The 21634-nt window shown below is 39.9% G+C and overlaps 1 protein-coding gene across 3 annotated transcripts in view; it reads left to right on the top strand.

The window, feature by feature from the left end:
• The window catches only part of CDKAL1 (CDKAL1 threonylcarbamoyladenosine tRNA methylthiotransferase), a 663359-nt gene that overhangs the window by 616859 nt on the left and 24866 nt on the right, over positions 1-21634 (top strand). For all 3 annotated transcript variants that reach the window (XM_084618215.1, XM_084618213.1, XM_084618214.1), the window contains 2 exons: positions 6262-6345; positions 10720-10884. In XM_084618215.1, coding sequence (XP_084474341.1) covers positions 6262-6345; positions 10720-10884 — 249 coding nt within the window. The remainder of the gene's footprint in view (positions 1-6261; positions 6346-10719; positions 10885-21634) is intronic.

The following is a 21634-nucleotide window of genomic DNA, read 5'->3' as shown; positions in this document are numbered from 1 at the left end:
TTAATTATTTAAATATTGAGACGTTAGAACAATTTACACTGAAAAGAAGGGGCATTCTAAACTATCAGTTGCTTAAATTAGAGCATGTCTACACTCACCTACAGAGTGATCGATCCAGCGGGGGTCGATTTATCTCGTCTAGTGAAGATGCAATAAATCGACCGCCAAGCACTCTCCCGTCTACTCTGGTACTCCACCGGAGCGAGAAGCATAGGCAGAGTTGACGGGACAGCGTCAGCAGTCGACCTACCGCAGTGAAGATACCGTGGTAAGTAGATCTAAGTACGTCAACTTCAGCTACGTTATTCACATAGCTGAAGTTACGTAACTTAGATACATCCTTGCCCCCCATGTATACGGAGCCTTAGTTTAGGCTTTCTGGTAAAGAGGGCTAAAAATATTCATGCATCTATTTATCAGAATACTTGGTTAGCGCAACAAAAGCTTGCGGTAGAATTTCTGTTGACTGTTAGTATTTCAAAATACCATATAGAAAGGAAACTTTTTTTCTGTCGGGTCTAAACTCTGTCAAAACCATTGCTCTGTAATTTTTGGGATCAAAGGGCCTGATCCAGCCTCCACTGAAGTCAACAGAGAGACATTCACTGACTTCAGCGGAAATTGGATTGAATCCTACCAAGATTTTGTCAGTGTAAGTCACTGGAGACAGCTATCGATAACGTACTTCGCAGTATATTATAAGGCCTTGTTTTATGACAGCATTGTAAAACATACAGAAATGCAGGTGTTCTTAAAACCTTTCTAAAAACTATTTTTAGCCCAGAGAGGCTGTTTAAACATCCCCACCCCCAAAGAAGTGCAGATTTCCGTGAGCCTGAGAAAAGAAGAATGCATAAACAGTCAGGAAAATTACTGTATTCCCTGAAGAGCGTAGATCACATGCTCTGGCTGTTGTGAGTGATTAATCAAAATAGAAAGGTTATAATTTTCATTAACTAAATAAGAATAGGACCATACTTTTTTTCCCAAGGGTAATTACAATGGTTCATTGGTGACATTACACTGCAGTAATTAGTCTAAAGGGGTATATGGGGTCAGTCTTTTGCAGTGACACTAGAAATATGTTTTCATCGTTTAAGGTCGGAACCTTGTATTTAACATATCTGAGCAGCTTTGATAAAAACTAATCTGACTAAAGCCAGAAAAGTTGTTTGACATTTCCCACCATTTATTCGTTTTAGAAAATCTGTCAGCTGAAAAAATTGCATTTTATAATATTCCAAAAAGGAAAAGCTTAGTTACAAAATTATTGTGTCATAATTTATTGTAGGATGAACAAAAATGATACATAAGTTTATTGAAATAATTTGGTTACCTGTTACGAGATTTATAAACTGCCTGGCAATTGTTGTGTGTAGGAAGGGCTTGGAGCAGTTGTGCTTGTTGAACTCTCATTGCATACAGTGTAACTGAGAAATTAGCATTTGTCTCACACAAGATGTGTGGCAAGTCTGCTGCTGCTGCTCTTGCTATTTTTCAAACTGTCTACAGGAAACAGTGAAATCCTGCTCCAGTAAGATTCCTGGAGTCTTTCTAAGCCAAAACTCCAGGGCAAACTTCCATTTAGTTCTAAACACTGGGTAAGAATTGTTCCTGAGTAAGTTGCAGAGTCATTTTCTAGACTTCAGAAGTCAGCTTTCACATATACTTTTGAAAATAGACAAGAGGAGAAAAACAATAATAAAAATACTGGTTTTCATTTATGGGTACATATGTGAAAAGACAGCAAAGATGACTATTATGACTTCTGACTTGTTATCCACATATTTAACTCTTTAACATATTTAACTCTTTCAAAGGAGGGGTAAAACTGAGTATTCGCAGTATGATGGACAAGTTTCAGTTTTGCTAGCTACACTCTGCCTACTTATATTTCTCCAATGCATGTATGAAAAAGCCACGGCTTATTTCAAATTACCAAAACCATTGTGTTCTCTACTTAAATGAAAAAATTTTGTGTTCTCTACAATTATTTTTCACATATGAATGGTGATGCTTTTGTCCCCTCCAACTAACAATGTCTAATGTTTAAGTTGATTTATCATTTTTAATTACAGCAACAAAGATGACTTTCAGTTCCTCCATTCCTCTGCATTTATTCCCAAGAAATCGCCCACTCAAACAACAGCTGCCATCCTGAAGGCTTTGGCTTTTTTTTGGGCTGATGTTATTCACATATGTTATCTTTTGACAGCAGTCTCTTGTCCAATTTCTCTTCTGCTGCTGTCCTTTTTACACTGCACCTGTCCACCCCACTGTCTCGAGGTAGGATAAGAGGGTCCCAGAAGCAGCATTCATATGGCTCCAGCTGGAACTCCTCCAGCTCAGTCTTGTCTTGGACCTAAGGAAGCAGAATGCTTACTAAACCACCTGACATACGTGAGACAGTACAGAGAACGTTAAGCGATTGGACTAGAACTCCCAATATCCAGCTGAAGTTGGAGTAGGTTGATGTTGCTGTGGTGATGTATCAGTATATTTTGACAGTAAATTACAATGTTGGTAAACATTGCAGTACAATGTCAGGACATGAGTGATTGGTCATTTTTGACCTTCTTCAGAGCCATACAATGGCAAAGTGTTGCCCCAAAAAATGAGCAGTGCTGGTCTGAAGCTTCCTCCCACTCTTTGCAAAAAGATGTACCATGGGCCCACTTCCTGCTGTAGTACTGCAAACCCATTCTGAATTCCCCTGGGATCTTAAAATTCATTGCCAGAAATTTCATGGAAACAACAGCTTATGTACCAAATGACTGGAGGATAGCTAATGTGACGCCAATTTTTAAAAAGGATGCCAGAGGTGATCCCGGCAATTACAGGCCAGTAAGCCTAACTTCAGTACTGGGCAAATTGGTTGAAATAATAGTAAAGAACAGAATTGTCAGACACATAGATGAATATTATTTGTTGGGGAAGAGTCAACATGGTTTTTGTAAAGGGAAATCATGTCTCACCAATCTACTAGAATTCTTTGAGGGGGTCAACAAGCATGTGGACAAGGGGAATACAGTGGATATAGTGTACTTAGATTTTCAGAAAGCCTTTGACAAGGTCCCTCACCAAAGGCTCTGAAGCAAAGTAAGCTGTCGTGGGATAAGAGGGAAGGTCCTCTGATGGATCAGCAACTGGTTAAAAGATAGGAAACAAAGGGTAGGAATAAATGATCAGTTTTCAGAATGGAGAGAGGTAAATAGTAGTGTCCGCCACGGGGTCTGTTCGTACTATTCTACATATTCATAATGATCTGGAGAAAGGGGTAAACAGTGAGGTGGCAAAATTTGCAGATGATACGAAACTACTCAAGGTAGTTGAGTGCAAAGTAGACTGCGAAGAGCTACGAAGGGATCTCAAAAACTGGGTGAGTGGGCAACAAAATGGCAGATGAAATTCAGCGTTGATAATGGCAAAGTAAAACACACTAGAAACCATAATCCGAACTACACACATAAAATGATGGGATCTAAATTAGTGGTTACCAAGAGATCTTGGAGTCATTGTGGATAGTTCTCTGAAAACATCCACTCAATGTGCAGCAGCAGTCAAAAAAGCGAACAGAATGTGGGAATCATTAAGAAAGGGATAGATAAATAAGACAGCAAATATTGTATTGCCTCTATATAAACCCATGGTACGTCCACATCTTAAATACTGTGTGCAGATGTGGTCTCCCTATCTCAAAAAAAGATATATTCAAATTGGAAAAAGTACAGAAAAGGGCAAGAAAAATTATTCGGGGTATGGAGCAGTTTCTGTATGAGGAGAGATTAATAAGATTGGGACTTTTCAGAGATGACTAAGGGGGGATTTGATAGAGGTCTATAAAATCATGACTGGTGTGGAGAAAGTAAATAAGGAAGTGTTATTTACTCCTTCTCATAACACAAGAATTAGGGGTCACCCAATGAAATTAATAGGCAGCAGGTTTAAAACAAACAAAAGGAAGTATTTCTTCACAGAGCTTTGGAGCTGTGCTCCAACTCCGCTCCAGCTCCAGGCAAAAACCTGGAGCTCCACTGCTCCGGGGCTGCTCCGGGTTCCATTCCAAAGCCCTGTTTCTTCATACAATGCAGAGTCATCCTGTGGAACTCTTTGCCAGAGGATGTTGTGAAGGCCAAGACTATAACAGGGTTCAAAAAAGAACTAGATACATTCATGGAGGATAGGTCCATCAATGGCTATTAGCCAGGATGGGAAGGGATGTTGTCCCTAGCCTCTGTTTGCCAGAAGCTGGGAACGGGCAACAGGATGGATCACTTGATGATTGCCTGGTTCTGTTCATTCCCTCTGGGGCGCCTGGCATTGCTCGCCGTCGGAAGACAGGATACTGGGCTAGATGGACCTTTGATCTGATCCAGTATGGCCATTCTTAAGTTCTTATGTAAGTAGAAAGCTCTCTGTTCAAGGGAAGTGTTCCCTATAATCTTATTATACTGACAGTTGTTTCTAGTGGCCTTTAGACATGCACTTGCAAAACCCCTCTGGGGATTTGAATTGGATGATTGTTATACTGAGAGAAAAATAGCATGGAAAATTTGGGGACATAGTATTGTTACATTAGATCTGTTTTACTAAAACTTTAATTCTATCATTATTTGTAATTACAGAATTCCCTGAGAACCATTGATAGATACTTAAACTGTGTTATAAATAACTCTCCAACATTAAAATGTGTGCAAACAAGCACAGTTTTCTCCCTGTAGGAGTCTCTCTATCCTAGTCTCTACCAGCTCTTAATCCATAGTTATTTCTACTAATTTTTAAAGAAGATCCAAACATTATGGTTAGTGTGTTTTTTCTTCACTACTTACTACTTGAACTGTGTAAATGCAATCAGTTCATCTGGGTCTTCCTAGCTTTCTCAGAGTGATTGTTTCATAAGACCTCACAGTTTCTGTGTAACAGCCATGTCTCAGATGTGGTGGAAGTGATTTTTCTTTCTTTAAGTGACAGGTGGTCTTTAATGGAGTTTTGTTTACGTATACTAAATGCTTAAAAGCTAGGACATGTTGACGAGTCTCTAAATGGGGGATAAGAATAAAAGCAATAAACAAATTCAGTTTGCTGAGAAGCTGTAATTTGAAGAATGCATTTGTCAAACAAGTCAGAAAAAATCCAGTCTACGTTCAGATAAAATGTTCAGCTACAATTGGCCCAAGCTAAAAACATGGATGTGAATATCCCTGAGCTAGGGAAAAGTCCAGATCTAAACTTCTTAACGTAGCATACGACTGTATCAAACCAAAACCACTCATTCAAACATCTCTGAACTTTTAGAAAATTCAGGTCTTGATCTATACTTGATAACTCAGGCCTATCTCTAAATACACTTGACTCTCCATGCTCAACTTTTTGGCAATGTCATAAAATATGATAGGTGCCTTTTAAAAGATATTCTTCACATTGGGCCATGTTTGGAGATAATAAATATGTTATAGCTTTTTTGTCCCATGTTCATACTCCCTTGAACGTTATTGAATCTGTGTTGTTAAAAGATTTCCTCCTCACAGTCAGTCTTCTTAATCCAGGAGTGAAAATCTGTGATGACTACACCTATTGCCATGGGAACGAATGTGATGTCACAAATACAGCATTGTGATATCGCTGAGGAGGAAGATGGGCTGTAAAGAAATAAACCATTTTTGTTTACACACTGTCTTGTGTAGAAAATGTGGTTAAAGAATTCTGAAAAATGTGAAAGGTGAATGGACTTGTTTTATCCTTCTGTATCTGGAGGTTTTCCACAGTATCACAGTTCCTCATCACTCACAGATGGTTATTACTATTTCATTGTGTCATTATGAAATTTCTACAAATTTGGATCTGACAGCAGCCTGTGTCTAGCTCATTTTTAAAAATTATTGCAAATAATACAGAAAGATGCTGGGGCTTTGTTTGACTTTGTGGGGTTATGGACAAAGGTGTATGTCTAAAATATTTTAATTTCTGACAACCCTATTCATAATGAGTGGAAAAAATCGGATTGACTTTTTGCATTGAAGATTCACATTTGAACAACACGTATATTACACGATGCAATTTCAAACTATGTTAATTTCATGTAATCAAATGGTCAATATTATCTTACAGGCAGTTTAATTCATTTAATTTTCTTGTTTTAGCTGCTAAATTAGCCAAAGGCACTCTGTTAAATTCAAGAGGAAGTTTCTGGAGCATCCTCCTTCAAGGAGTATTTTATGGGTTTTACTCTCAGACTCACTTCTTTACCTTTCTATTTTCCAGGTTGGCGAGAGACAGAGAGTTCTAGTAACAGAAGAATCTTTTGATTCCCAGTTTTATGTTGCTCACAATCAGTTCTACGAGCAGGTACTGTAAATAATAAACAAAATTAAAATCTCAATAATTTTCTCTTTACTTTCTGGTAATATCCCTGAACCAGTCCAACAGTAAAAGTGCTACAGTTCAAAAGACAGGCAAAGGAAAAAATGCTGCCTGCCAAGAGGAGTACAACTATCTAGATTGGGGTCTCAAACACAAGGCCAATGGGAGCTTCAGGGGAGGTACCTGGAGGAGCGGCTAGGGCAACACTCAGAGGCCCGTGCACCTCTCCACACCCCCGGTCCTGGCTGCTTCCCGGAACGGCACAGGGGGAGGGCAGGGAGGGACCCGCCCCCCCCAAACCCCTCCTGCAGCCGAACCCCCTCCTCTGAGCCCCCTGCTGCACCCCAAACCCCTACCCTGAGCCCCCTGCTACATCCTGATCCCCTGCCCCTTCCTGCACCCCAACCCCCTGCCCTGAGTTCCGTGCTGCACCCTGCACCTCTCCTGCAGCCCCTGGGGGCAGGGAGGGGGCAGAGTTGGGGTGGGGATTTCAGGAAAGGGGTGGGAAGAGGCGGGGCAGTGGCAGGGTCTCACGGAAGGGATGGAGTGGGGGCAGGGCCGGGGCAGCGGCAGGGGGGTGGTCAGTGGTGCGGCCCTCGGGCCAATGTACTAGTCCTCATGTGGCCCTTGTGGTCGTTTGAGTATGAGACCCCAATCTAGATTCATTAATGGGGATTCTGCATTGTGGTGTGTTGTAGCTGTCAAAATACCATAAATGAATTTAAAAATATCTAATGGATATTTGTGTACATGGATACACACAAAAACTGATGATTTCCAGTAATCTTTCAGATAGCACTTCTGGACAATGCAATTTGGCAGAGTCTTTGTTAAAAAAGAATAGAAAAAAGGCAAGAAAGATCTTGATTCAGAAGGAGCTTTTGCCTCTCATGTTTAGACTCATAGCACTTCAATCTTAAATGTATGCAGTTTGTTTATGCAATTTGTTTTTAAGTATTTGCTTGCAAATGAAATCCTTCCACGTAGAACACAACCCTTCTGAACTACAATATCTGCCTCACAAAATTATCAGCGTTACTTAAATGCAGATAATTTGCCCCCAGACAATAAGGGTTAAATTAGTTTTCTTGCAATTGTCTGTGTTTCACTTAGTTTTTGAAAAAAAAAAATGTTAAGCAGTATTCCTGAGTATGGTATCTCAACTGCCATGAGAGAGAAACTATTGGTGATGACTGTGTATGCTGCACATAATTTAATGCACTTTCTTTTACTGCCATATAACATTGCAAGCACCCGTCTGATTTTCTGCATAGTGTATGGTAGATCTCTTTCAGCATTGTGTCACCACTTGACCTGCAACCTTGGGTGCCTTACAGTGCTTTGCTGCTGTAGCTCCCAGCCTGGGATGCTCACAGCAAGCCTACAAGCAAGCAGTTCACACCCTGAGTGTCTGTGTGCTAGATAGCCCTGTCTCACCAAAGACTCTTAAGTAAAGAAAAGAATCATGGGATAAGAGGCAAGGATAAGTAACTGGTTAAAGGGTAGGAATAAATGGTCAGTTTTCAGAGTAGAGAGAGCTAAGTAGCAGTGTTCCCCAAGAATCTGTACTGGAACCAGAAATGATCTGGAAAAAGGGGTAAACAGTGAGTTGGCAAAGCTTGCAGACAATACTAAATTACTCAAAATAATTAAGTCCAAAAGCAGATTGCGAAGAGTTACAAAGGGATCTCTCAAAACTGGGTAACTGGCTCACACAATGAGAGATGAAATTCAGTGTTGATAAATGCAAAGGTAATGCAGATTGCAAGACATAATCCAAACTATGCATACAAAATGATGGGATCTGAATTAGCTGTTACTACTTGTGAAAGAGATCTTGGAGTCATCATGGATAGTTGTCTGAAAACATCTGGGCAATATGCAGAGGCAGTCAAAAAAAAAGCTAACAATGTTAGGCACCGTTAGGAAAAGGACAGATAAGACAGAAACTATCATAATGCCACTATATAAATCCATGGTACGCCCACCCTTTGAATACTGCATGCAGTTCTGGTCACCCAATCTCAAAAAAAGGTATATTAGAATGGGAAAAGTACAGAGAAGGACAACAAAAATAATTAGGGGTATGGAACAGCTTTCATATGAGGAGAGATTAAAAAGATTGGGACTTTTCATCTTGGAGAAGAGATGACTGAGGGGAGATATGACAGAGGGCTATAAAATCATGAATGATGTGGAGAATGTGAATAATAAGTATTATTTTTCCCTTCATTAATTATGTTGGGTGAACCAGGGATCACCCAATGTAATTAATAGGCAGCAGGTTTAAAACTAACAAAGGGAAGTACTTCTTCACACAACACACAGCCAACCTGTGAAACTCATTGTCAAAGGATGGTAGAAAGGCCAAAAGTATAACTGGGTTCACAAAAGAATTAGGTAAGTTCATGGAGGATAGATCCATCAATGGCTATTAGCCAAGATAGTCAGGGACGCAATCCATGCTAGAAGCTGGGACTTGACAATGGAGTAGATCATTCGATAAATTGCCCTGTTCTGTTCACTCCCTCTGAAGCATCTGGCACAGTCCTGTTGGAAGACAGGATACTGGGCTAGATGGACCCAGTGTGGCCATTGTTCTGTTCTAACTTTTATGCAAGAATATTAATGATCAGTGAGTTACTGGTTTTTCAATGACACATTACGTGACACCATTTAGATACAGATTATACAAAAATGTGTTGGAGTAGTGAGTATGTCAGGCCTTAGAAGAGTTGCTGACACAGAGTAGTAAATCACAAATAGGCCTCTCTGTCAAAAACACTTTGGGAAATTAGGGCCATGTGTTTAGCAATTTGGATTTAAGTGCTTAAGTAAATATACTTTTCTTCCTGGTTGTTCCTGATACACTTTAGCTCAATTATAGGTTCCCTGTTGTTAAAGTCTTTGCTGTATCATTTGTTCTTGAAGCAAGAAAAACTGTTCCAATGTATTTAGAAAGATCTCATTTCTCTTGCTTTACCAGCAATAGTATAAATTGAGCAGAAGAGTTGGAAGAGTTTATAGTATGTGGTCCATGTTCTGTGACATTCTCAGGAAATTATAAGATCCTGCAGTTTTGTAAGATCAGGAAAGTGTGGCTTTGGCCTCTGTCCTCGGGGCATGCCCATCTCTTCTCAAATGTGCTTGCTATGTATCAGGCACCTCAGCTGCAAAGGCCTTTATGATTATTTTTTGTGTTCTCAGTATATTTTTATGATAATTGGTTATATTGAAAGAATCTGCTTTACAAAGAGAGTGAGGATGTTGTTATGGTTTTAATATTTATTCTATCATAACACCAATGGTATGTCTACACTGCAGTGTAAGCCCAAGGTTAGTAGAACTCAAATTAGCAGGCCCTGGGTTTCTTAACATAGGGTTTCTTAACCTAGGACTTGAGTGTCTACACACATTTGTAACCCAGGTTAGGAGTTGTTGAACCCCGGATCCCAGCCTGGGGCTCCAGAGTCTACACTGAATTATGTGCCCAAATCCAACCACCCATAGCCCAAACTTTCTAGCACCCTCCCAAAATGTGGCTGCTCTAGCCGTTTGTTCATGGTGCAGTGTGGGAAAACTTGATTGTCCAGGGGACAAAGAAGGTTGACCCATGAGATTGTGGAATTATTTTGGCAGACTTGGAGAGCATGAGTCCAGTGGGGCTACACCTACACTGCAAAGCAACAGGGCTTGACTGCTGTGTCCTGGCTTGACTCAAGCTCAGACCCTCCATCTCCATGGGGTCCTGGGACCCTGGGTCTGAGCCCTGAGTTAGTGCAATTTGTGTGTAGATGGAAGGGGGGTTAAGCCTGAGCCTGAGTGCAACCCCTGGGCTTATGTTGAAATGTAGACGTACCCCAAGAGGCCACAATAAAGATAAGGGTGAGGCTCTCTATAAACACCTATGGACATTGTTTATGCCATGAAAATCTTACAGCTGAAGAACCAACAGGTTATCATGTAATAAAGAGATGAAAACAGAAAGATTTAGAGACATCTAGTAGAGTTATCTTGAGCAAGTAACCTTCAGAGGTGTTTGGATCTGATTCCTGATGTAAATTTTGCACCTCACACCCACCTCTTTTGTGTGCCAAAGGCATTACTCAGGCAATTAAGCATAGTTAAAAAGAGCAGACTTAATGCTGAATAGCTCTTTGGGAGTACAAATGGGAGATATTACCCAACAGAGACTTTTAGGAGGAGGTAGAGCATGCAGGTGAATGAGATTTGAGTTTTTCAGGTTTCACACTGACCTCTCACCAAAACTCTGGTTTCTGAATGAAATCTGTGGTGATTTGAGTCCTAAGACATTCAACACAGGAAATGTCTGTACCATCTGAACAATTTCTTTTAAAGGTTCTCGTGCCAAAGAACCCTGAATTCATGGGTAAAATGGTAGAAGTGGACATTTATGAAGCAGGGAAACATTTTATGAAGGGGCGGCCAGTGTCAGATGCCAATGTGTTCACTCCATCCATCACCAGACCGCTAGCAAAAGGACAGGTTTCCGGTATAACAGAGGTGAGTAAAAGACATTTTCTCCTTTACTACACTAGTAAAACAACAGCTGTTCAAGAATAAGGATTCCAGGCTATGTTTCTGTTTTCATCTATAGTTCCCTTTTTATGTATGCATGAAGTTTTAATCTTCTGACAGTTTGAAATCTGAATTTAAAAGATGTTTTTGCTAATGCCCATAGCTTTATTTTTTTGCTCGTAAAGACCATAATAAACTTGTTTCTTCTTCCAGGATGTAACATGGAGAAAGAAATTATTAGCAGGGAAAAGATGCAACACTGGTGATTTATATAGTCTAGTATATCTCTAACCTAGTAAACTTTAGGAAAGAATTGTGTATTTTTCTTTATCAAAATATTTGTAATATAGGATACATGAATTTTAGACCTGTATTAAAATACCTCAATGTACATCATTCCAGAGGTTCAGATTTTACCAGTAGAGAGAAGTATTCTATACTTCTAACATATATGGTCAAAGCTAGACAGCTGATTTAGTCATGCAGAGAACATAAAACTTTTTTTCTTTTTTTAAAGGTAACTTTATCCTGTATTTTATACCTTGGCAAATATGGCAGTTTGCCAAGTGTTCTCTTACATGTCATGGAGCTCCTGTTGTAAAAGCTGATGGAGTGTGAAATGAAAATGTGTATCACATTTCTAGGCATCATTTGATGTCCTTTCTCTAGCAGAATTGTTCGGAGCTCCAAAAATATATGTAGCAGTAGTTTAGTGTATGGAAGAAAGATACCTGACAATTTATTTAGTCATCTTGCTGCTTTTTCCTTTTTACAGTAAATTGTAGACAAATATGAACAAGAAAAAACATTTCAGTCATTGTTACAGTTTGAGATGGTTGTTTTAAAATGGACACTTATGGACTAATACTCATAAGTTAGAATGGTGGTATCTTGAAGGGGTTTGGCTGTGGAAAAACAGTACAACAGTGTAATAAATCTGTACATGCAGTAATGTGTTTGACACATCATAAAACATAAGTAATAACTTCATTGTGTGTGTGTGTGTTGGGTTTTTGGTTTTTGGCCTGGCATAGGACTGTTAAGGGAGTAAGCAGCCAAAATCTCAAAGTGTCTGATTGGACTTTATAACTACTTAAACACGGCTGGTTTTTTCATCATGTTTTTTTAAAATAATCCACTGGAACAGAACCAGAGCTGTCATTAAGCTGAGTATGTGCTGCCAAAAGCTTGTAGCATGGGAATGAGCAGACTGAATGCTGACTGATAGTTTATATATTAAAAGAGAGAGAAAAAATTATTAGAACCAACATGATTCAAGTGGTTTCAAAACAACTATAGAGACAGAGGCAAGGTGCACAGTTCTCAGGTGATGTGCTACTGCCATTTGACCAGCTCCTGTACTGTCCAGATGCAAGGCAACAACAGGGATATGAAACACTAAATGGCTTTCAAAACTTTTCTGGCTGATTGAGTTTGTTCAAGGAGTTGTATTACTTATATTTTCTTTATTGGACATGTTAAAAAAAGACTGCATGACCTAGAGCTGTAGCTACCTGTGTCATCTTCAATAGTGGGAAGCTAAATCTGACGGTTTTGAACCATGCTTCAGTCATTTTATACTTCCTGCAGTTAGTTTCAGCATTTCCCACTAACAGATGTTTCTCTAATACTCAGGAGATGATTCTGGTACATACCCTGCTAGGAAATACATAGGATAGCACTCTGATGGGTTTTTTTCTTTATTGCTTTTACTTGGAAGAAAAGATACTCTTAATATTTATTATTAGGGTTGGGCGTTTGGCAAAATTTTGAGGGACAGTTTTTTGTCCCCTGCGGATCTGCTTGAGAAAACCAATTCTAGCTCAGAATTTTTGTGCAAAAAATGCATGACAGCCATCTTTGATGTCTTTGGCTTATGGAAAGAAAACAGGGAGATGTATGTGTGACTGTATGTTGCTCTTTACATTTATAATATGTTATATTCATATGTATGAACACAACAGATTGGGGGAATGGAGACATCTTGGAAAATATATGTTCTATTTTGCCTCTAGAAGTGAAACAGGGCTCTGCAATATTGCCAACCTCAAGAGATCAAAAATCATGAGATTGGCCCGCAAAATCATGAGATTGGCCCGCAAAATCATGAGGGTTTTTTGTTTTGTTTTTTAAATCAGGTCATGTTTTTAGTGCATCTTTTGTCTCAACTCTCCTCTACTTTTCTGCCAAAATCTGTGATAATTTCTGGTTGAAAAGTCAGCCTTTAATGCACACAGATATGGACACCTCTCTCTGGCTGCTGACATAGAGACTCCACTTACCCTTTCCTCGACCCTAAGATAGAGGAACAGCCATTCATTTCTTATTATTGTTTTGATTCTCTCCCCTTCTAGTTTATTTTCTTTGATAAAAGAAAGATTGGATGGCAAATAGCTTGAGAACCACTGACCTACTTAATGAATCACGACTCTCGCTCACATATAGAAACTTATAATACTTTTTAGGGTTGATGAGTTACAGATATATATATTAAAAAACTTTACATTAATTCCTTCTTTCTGAATTTAGCTGAACAGTGTGTGGATGAGTATGTCAGGAAGGGGTCTTAGAAAAAATGTACATTGTATGCAACAGCAGAAGAGAAATATGCTTCTGCTTATGTTTATGTAGTACTTCAATAAAAGAACAAATGACATTCACAAGTAAGTATGAAATAACTAATCAGTGTTAGCTAACGGGCAGTTGACCAGTAACCAGCCTCCTTGGGGAGCACAGTGTTATGTAATGTCTCTTCATTAAATATTTTTTAAAAGTAAGTGTTGTAAGTACTTATAATATTCCAAAATTGACAGTGTTTCAATGCAAAGACGTATTCATATAAGCGATAATGTCACAGTAAAAACAATGTGGGCTTGGTTTAGCCTTCTGCAATAAGCAGTACTTCCCAGACTTCCCACCCAAACTTTTCTGCCCCTGAGACTGGGCCTCGCACCCCACCCATGCTGCCTCTGCTTCCCTCTGCTCCAGACCCCCCTGCCACAACCCTTTCTTCATGCCTCCCCACGTCCCACTTTACCCTATTCCCCCAAATCTGCCTCCCCACTGCCCTTCCTCCCCCTCATCCTCTCCATCCTTTCAGTATCTCTTCTGCTCCTCACAATTCCCTGTGTTGCCTCCTGAACCATACAGTGGCAGTCATTTTGCCTGTGGCCTGGCTTCAGTCTCAATCAAAAGAGTGGGAGGTAGAAGCTCACTTTATTAAGGACAGCCTCACTTTCACATGCAGCAACACTGTAGGGACCTGGCAGCCATCTTGCTGGCTTTAGCCACATTGACAGTAATAGGAGATAATCGTTATATTGAATAAGAGAAAATTCATGAGTGGACAGCTTTTCATCATGTGTTCATCAGACACATTAAAAAACACCTCAGAGTCTCTACAGTTGCAATAAAATTATGTGAGTTGGCAATACTAGACTGTACCAGTTTTTGAAAGAGGAAATGCAAAACTCATGCAATTTTGATTATTTGTTGTAACTATGGAAAAGCTAAACAGGTTTCAGAGTAACAGCCGTGTTAGTCTGTATTTGCAAAATGAAAAGGAGTACTTGTGGCACCTTAGAGACTAACCAATTTATTTGAGCATAAGCTTTCGTGAGCTACAGCTCACTTCATCGGATGCATACTGTGGAAAATACAGAAGATGTTTTTATACACACAGACCATGAAAAAATGGGTGTTTATCAGTACAAAAGGTTTATCACTACAAAAAGTACAAAACTACTGCTGGGGTGGGGGGGAGAGAAAACCTTTTGTAGTGATGAACACCCATTTTTTCATGGTCTGTGTGTATAAAAACATCTTCTGTATTTTCCACAGTATGCATCCGATGAAGTGAGCTGTAGCTCACGAAAGCTTATGCTCAAATAAATTGGTTAGTCTCTAAGGTGCCACAAGTACTCCTTTTCTTTTAACAAATAAACAGTATGTGGGATGGAGGAGAAATTTTAAATGATGCTTGTACAAAAATTCAAACGTACAGCCCTCTTCCCTCCTGCCTGCCCAACCCCTTCCACATACAAACAGGCTGAGCCAGTTTTGAGGTTCCAAGGAGTTGGCAGCTGTAAGATGGTAACCAGCTGCCAGATGGTTCTTTTATGAGCCATCAGATGTCTGTCACTCAGCATAACTGTCCCTTAGACAGCTAGAAGCTCTTGTACTTAGAAGCCTGTATCTTGCAGCTGGCAATGCAAGCAGCTGAGATACCTAGGGGATTTGAGATAGATTTACATACAGAGTCACCAGTACTGGTCCCTCTTCTGCTTCTGTCAGTGGTCCTCTCATTGCAAATTTCTGTTCTCATCCTTTCGCTGTCCGTTGGGATGGAACAGGTTTTCAAAATGGCAGCCATCTGAAGAGGCATCTGAATTTAAATTTAAATATAGGCAGTCTGGAGCAAGAGGAGTGAATAAGAAGGATATAGGTCCCATCTCAGTGAAGCACTTAAGCATATGCTTATGTCCATTCCTATTCAGCAAAGCACTTAAGCATGTGCTTAACTCCCAATTAAGTCAGTGAGACTTCAGTACATGCCTTAAAGTTAGGTACATGCATAGTGCTTTGCTGAATAGGATGGAGTGTTGACTTAGGGCCATGACAGTGGTGATTGATGGCTACAGATATTACAGTACAGCAGCAAAGTAAATATGTTCTCCATAGTGTACCATAAGCATTATTTAGTGTTAGTGTATGTTTCAGTGGACTCACCAAAAATATGTACTGTTTTGAAAGAGTTTACTGTTTTAAGCAATACTCCCTCTTTCTGCTAGAAACAGAAGAATATTTCAAAATTGTACACATTAAGAGCAAACAATATGATAAAGAATAATTTTTTTACAATTGAAAACCTCAGAATGCACAGTTACATGTAAAGCAAGCTGCAAACCAGCATGAACACAGAAAAACTGCATATAAATTGCATGATGGGAGAAACCTCAAATGGTGCAGAGTGTAGATGACTGTGAAACTGTGTGGAGTGGAGCTGGACTACTCTCATTGGAAAAAGAAATAGAAGCCCATTCCCTGCCTGCTGCATAACCTCCAGCAGTTCTCCATGTTTAGCTCGCAGAGAGCACTCAAATTACAATTCAAAATTAGCCAAAATGGCTTCTGCTGCTCCACTTGACAAACATGGGTGAGACTCAGGCAATCAGGGAACCAGAGTCAGTGTCATGTAAGTTGTGACCAGTCACCGTTGACCATACTTGAACTTCAAAGAGGTAGTGCAAAAATTTCACACAATCTTTCATAAAGATTTTACTGATATCATAAAATCTTCCTAATTTAGTAAATATTTTTGCCAACTCATAAGCAGACAAAGTTTGAAGGAATATTTCACGCAGCTGTTTTTGTTGCTTTTTTAAAAAACGTTTAAAAGTACATCTCATGTATACATAAGTTGAATACATGTTGGTTAAGGATAATAAAAGCTTCTTCTCACAGCTACCTTCCCCATCAAATCCCACCCTCTTAGAAAAAGCCTGAGTAAATAGATGGGCCTGGCAAAATGCCCTGAAGTTCAACCACCTCTGGCTCTGTTGGAAAAAGGGAGGAAGTGAGCCTCAGAATCAAGAGCTCTGAACTTAAGAAAACCCAACCTTCAGGTGAACAGATCTAGGGACTGTAGTAGATGTGTTATATTCTAAAGCACTGCACAGCTGTTGTTTATCTGGACCAAAATTTTGCCTTAAAAGTAGAATTTTCAGTAAGAGCCACTGACAAGTGTACAGTTATATTGATTCATAGGAAGATTAGTTTCAAACAAGTAAACTATGATTACATTCTTCCCAGAAAAAAGAAAAGGAGTACTTGTGGCACCTTATAGACTAACAAATTTATTAGAGCATAAGCTATAAGGTGGACAGAAAGTTGGCTAGATTGTCAGGCTCAACGGGTAGCAATCAATGGCTCCATGTCTATTTGGCAGCCGGTATCAAGTGGAGTGCCCCAAGGGTCGTAAGTTAGTTCCTTCCTTTTCTTCAAGGTGAGAAGGAAGTCTGGGAAGTGCTCCTTCTTGCAGAAGGCTAAATCAAGCCCACATTGTTTTTACTGCATTACCAACAGACCGAGGGACGTGATCATTCCCCTCTATTCGACATTGGTGAGGCCTCATCTGGAGTACTGTGTCCAGTTTTGGGCCCCACACTACAGGAAGGATGTGGAAAAATTGGAAAACGTCCAGCGGAGGGCAACAAAAATTATTAGGGGACTGGAACACATGACTTATGAGGAGGGGCTGAGGGAACTGGGATTGTTTAGTCTGCGGAAGAGAAGAATATGGGGGGATTTGATAGCTGCTTTCAACTACCTGAAAGGGGGTTCTAAAGAGGATGGCTCTAGCCTGTTCTCAGTGGTAGCAGATGACAGAACCAGGAGTAATGGTCTCAAGTTGCAGTGGGGGAGGTTTAGGTTGGATATTAGGAAAAACTTTTTCACTAGGAGGCGTGGTGAAACACTGGAATGCGTTACCTAGGGAGGTGGTGGAATCTCCTTCCTTAGAAGTTTTTAAGGTCAGGCTTGACAAATCCCTGGCTGGGACGATTTAGTCGGGGATTGGTCCTGCTTTGAGCAGGGGGTTGGACTAGATGACCCTGACATTCCAACCCTGACATTCTATGATTCTATGATTCTCACTAAAGCTTATGCTCTAATAAATTTGTTAGTCTCTAAGGTGCCACAAGTACTCCTTTTCTTTTTACCGACACAGACTAACACGGCTGCTACTCTGAAACCATTCTTCCCAGATTCTTCCTCCTGGTTTAGACTGGTGTAAACTCTGCTCCAGCAGTAGAAAGTTGGCCAGTGGGGGATATAGCCATGGTGGGAATTTACATCCCATTGTGCCAGATTACGTGCCATTTCAGCAAAGGCCATAAGCAAGTGCCTAAATCCAGTTAAAATCAATGGGACTTAAGCATATGCTTAAGGGCTTTGCTGAATCACTGTCCTAATGAATCTAGCAAAATGTCTACACGCTTTGGGCATTTGAAAAAAATTGTTGATTATTTTCTAGTTCCAAGCAAACTTGTCATGAATTATTGCTTGCAATCTTTTTTTTTTTAAGCAGATAATGCAAATGTGTATCTTAATTCTACAATTAATTATTAGGCCTGTTGAGTTTCATAAAAGATAAAAATATGAAGTAAAGCTATAGACATGATATCCCTACATGTATGTACATAGGACCTGATTCAGCAAAACACTTAATGTGCATCCCTATTCAAAAGAGCACTTAAGCAAGCATAACCATGTGCTTAAATGATGTGACAAATAGAGATTGACTTAACCATGTCCTTAAATGCTTTGCTGAATTGTTGTTCATGTTATTGCTGTGCATACTGAGTTTACTGTCAATGCTTAATAAATAAAATGGCAGGTTTCAGAGTAACAATTTATTGGTTAGTCTCTAAGGTGCCACAAGTCCTCCTTTTCTTTTTAATAAATAAAATAACTATCAGGAATAAGCATCATAACTGTATGACAATGGTCCGAATGTTATTTACCTTTTAAGTAGCATTTCATGTGCTTCATTAAATTGCATTACGTATGGGTTAAATCTTGTCATAGATCTGTGGGCTTGCTTAAACTCTCTGAGGGCTTTTCAGCATAAAAAAACCAAAGGAAAGCACAAGTTTCCTACTTAACGATTAAACTAAATTAGAGCACCCGTAAGAAAGCAAAAACCTGCAAGAGAACTGCTCTGTTGTTAGAAATTCAAACAGGAGGAGTTAAAACTTATGCACTACAAAAATGATTCCACTTGTTTACACAAGCTCTGTGTCACGAGGAGGACAAGTGAAACAGTTAAGCTGCAAGCTGAGGAATTTATAATAGTAAAGAACAGTGTTAATGGTCTCGGGGAGAAGCTAGGGGCAAGGCTGTCAGTCATAATTGAATATATCACCATATACAGATCCGCTGAGTCTGAGATCCCTTTGGTGGGAAATTTTCACCATATGACAAAATGGTAGAAAGGAAAAAATATTCTTTACAGAAAAAGACTATCTGAATGTATAGGCATGCTGATTTTGGGTTTATCATAACTCTGGTTTTCTTAATATGCCTCAGTTCCCCTTCCTCTTGATACAAATTTAGATATCTCTTCAGTCAGCTGATTTATACACTGTTTCAATTGCTGTCCATGGTAACTTGTTCCACATGTTTTATTACCCTTTGTGTGAACTAGTTCTGCCAGAGTTCCATATTTATAATGTTTCTCATTTCATAATTCTTAGCTTGTTCCCTAGGTTAAGACTTTTAAAAATAAAAAAGGATCTTTGGGAGAAGTGAGCAGCAGCCAGAAGAGAAACCGGGGGAATGAGCCTCCCCAGTGGTTGGTCAGTCAATCTGTCTTTGTCTGTTTATTTCATGGGATCTGGTGACATTTCACCTCAGGATGTCTCTCTAAACTCTAGAAGAGCTTCACTCTCACAGTCAGCAGAGATGTTTTTTCTAGTCACTTAGCAAAAGGTGACCCTTAAACTTAACCAAATCTGATCTCTGCTGTCAGCAAACAGAAAAGCCTTGTTTATAGGCTGCCAAAAAGAACAGTCAACAAAGTATGGCTTAAAGGGGAGTCTCTGATTTTAGGGAGAAAGTGCTCCCTCACAGGCAAAATAATATGGAGATGGGAAAAAATACACTCTCTACTAAAGCAGGAATGAAATAAATAGATCTCTAAAATCTGAAGAGGAGACTTTCTTCAAGGACTTAGGGTTGGTCTATACTAAAAGTTCTACTGGCATAGCTATGTAGGTTGGGGGGGCGGGTGGGAATCACACTGACATTGCTATGCCGGCAAAAGCCCTAGTGTAGATGCAGTTATACCAGCAAAAAAGTCCTTTTGCTGGAATAACATATTTCACTTAAGGAACTGATATGAGCTATTCTTGAAAAAGAACTGTTTTGATACCATGAGCTGCACCTCTATTGAGGGTGTATAATTCTGTGAGTATGTCTATACTGACAAACCTTTTTAAATGTACACAAGGCCTTGGAAAGAGACATGCAAGATCTGTCTGACCAGGAAACTGAAATAGAATCTGGTCAGATACCATTTTTGTAACAGAGAAAAGTTTTGAAACAATTAAAAATGGGAAACAGTACCTAGAACTAAATATTGATGAATTAAAGTGAAAAAAGAACAAGAAAACAAATTAAGGATCAAAGGAGTCCCAGAGAACAATGAGATGGAGAACCTAAAATCATCTGTAGAAACCCTATTTAGAGACTTACTTAGAAAGGATGAGAATTCTCTTATATTAATCAATAGAGCTCACAAAACTCTACCTCCACTGAAGATTATCAGAAACAGAGTGGACCTATTTCACTGTCCTGGGGCAAACATATAAAATTTTATAAGGACCTCTCTTCCCTCACCTTGAAGAAAAGGAAGGAACTAAGTTAGGACTGTAGGGCTACTGTAGAAAATCATTGGGGGGGCAGAGGGGCTTCCCCTTTATGCTATATTTAAAAAAAAAAAAACCACAGCATTTTCTTATGTAGGAGACATAGATCTCTGAAGGACCTGAGGATAGAATTTGATCAGGAAGATTTGGAAGAAAATAGCCATGGTGAGAGATGGAAGCCTAAGAGCACATAGAACCTGGTAAAACTGAAGCTTACCTGAATAAATAGAGAGTGCATCCAAAAGAAATCCTACAGCAAAGAACTTTCTATTATATGTGTCAGTGTAACAGGGTTGGCACCCACGTCTCGCGAGTGCCCCCTTCTGGTTGGGCGTGTCTGCAGTCTTTAGTTCTGGTGTCCCCTTTTGGTAGTTCTCAGGCAGGTTTGTCAGACACAGCATTCCAGCCGAATCACTCTGTATGTTAACCAGCACAACCCCATTCCGGGGTATATAGTCCACCGGGCCTGTCTCTCTCTAGCCCCTTCCCCGGCTTTGGCCTTTAAGTAGTCCAGCTCTGGTATGGGGTTGTATCCCCAGAGCTTCCTCCCTGGAGACACTATCTTCCTACAGCCCTCCTCAGACTCAGTCCCTATTCCGTCCCAGCAACCAGCCAGGAGCTCCCTCAGTGCTACCACAGTCCTTGCTAGGAAACTGTCTGTGGCCCTGCTGCTCTTCCAGGCAGCCAGGCCTGCAGTCCTTTCTGCTCCAAGCAGCAATTAACTAGTGCTCAGCAGCCTTTTATATGGCCCTCTTGGGCCCCGACTGGCTGTTTTGCCAACAGCCACTCTAGCCTACTTGCAGGATCTCTCCACTGCTTCTTCCCTGGAATGGGTGTGGCAGAACCCTGAGGCCTTCAGCAGGGGGCCTTTGAGCCTAGTCCACCCCATCACAGTCAAATTATAAATCAGAAAAGTGTGGTGTAGGGGGTAGGGAGATCCATTTCTATATTGTCTTTGATTTGTTTATTTATGAGTAAATAAATAAAATAATAAATAAAGTAGATTAAGTTGCTTTCCTTTTTTTGTGGCAGGAGAGGACCCCTCAGCTAATAGCTGGAGAGAGGGATAGGAAGGTGAGGGAGATGGATAAAAGGAAAACAGAAAAGACAAATCAGACACAATACTCCGGTTTCAGAGTAACAGCCGTGTTAGTCTGTATTCGCAAAAAGAAAAGGAGTACTTGTGGCACCTTAGAGACTAACCAATTTATTTGAGCATGAGCTCATGAAAGTTTATGCTCAAATAAATTGGTTAGTCTCTAAGGTGCCACAAGTACTCCTTTTCTCTTTACACAATACTCCTTAGC

This window comes from Lepidochelys olivacea, assembly GCF_965140295.1.
Source record: "Lepidochelys olivacea isolate rLepOli2 genome assembly, chromosome: 2".
Lineage (NCBI taxonomy): Eukaryota > Metazoa > Chordata > Testudines > Cheloniidae > Lepidochelys > Lepidochelys olivacea.
The sequence above is the reverse complement of the archived record's forward strand: the minus strand, read 5'-3'. Positions and strand labels throughout refer to the sequence as shown.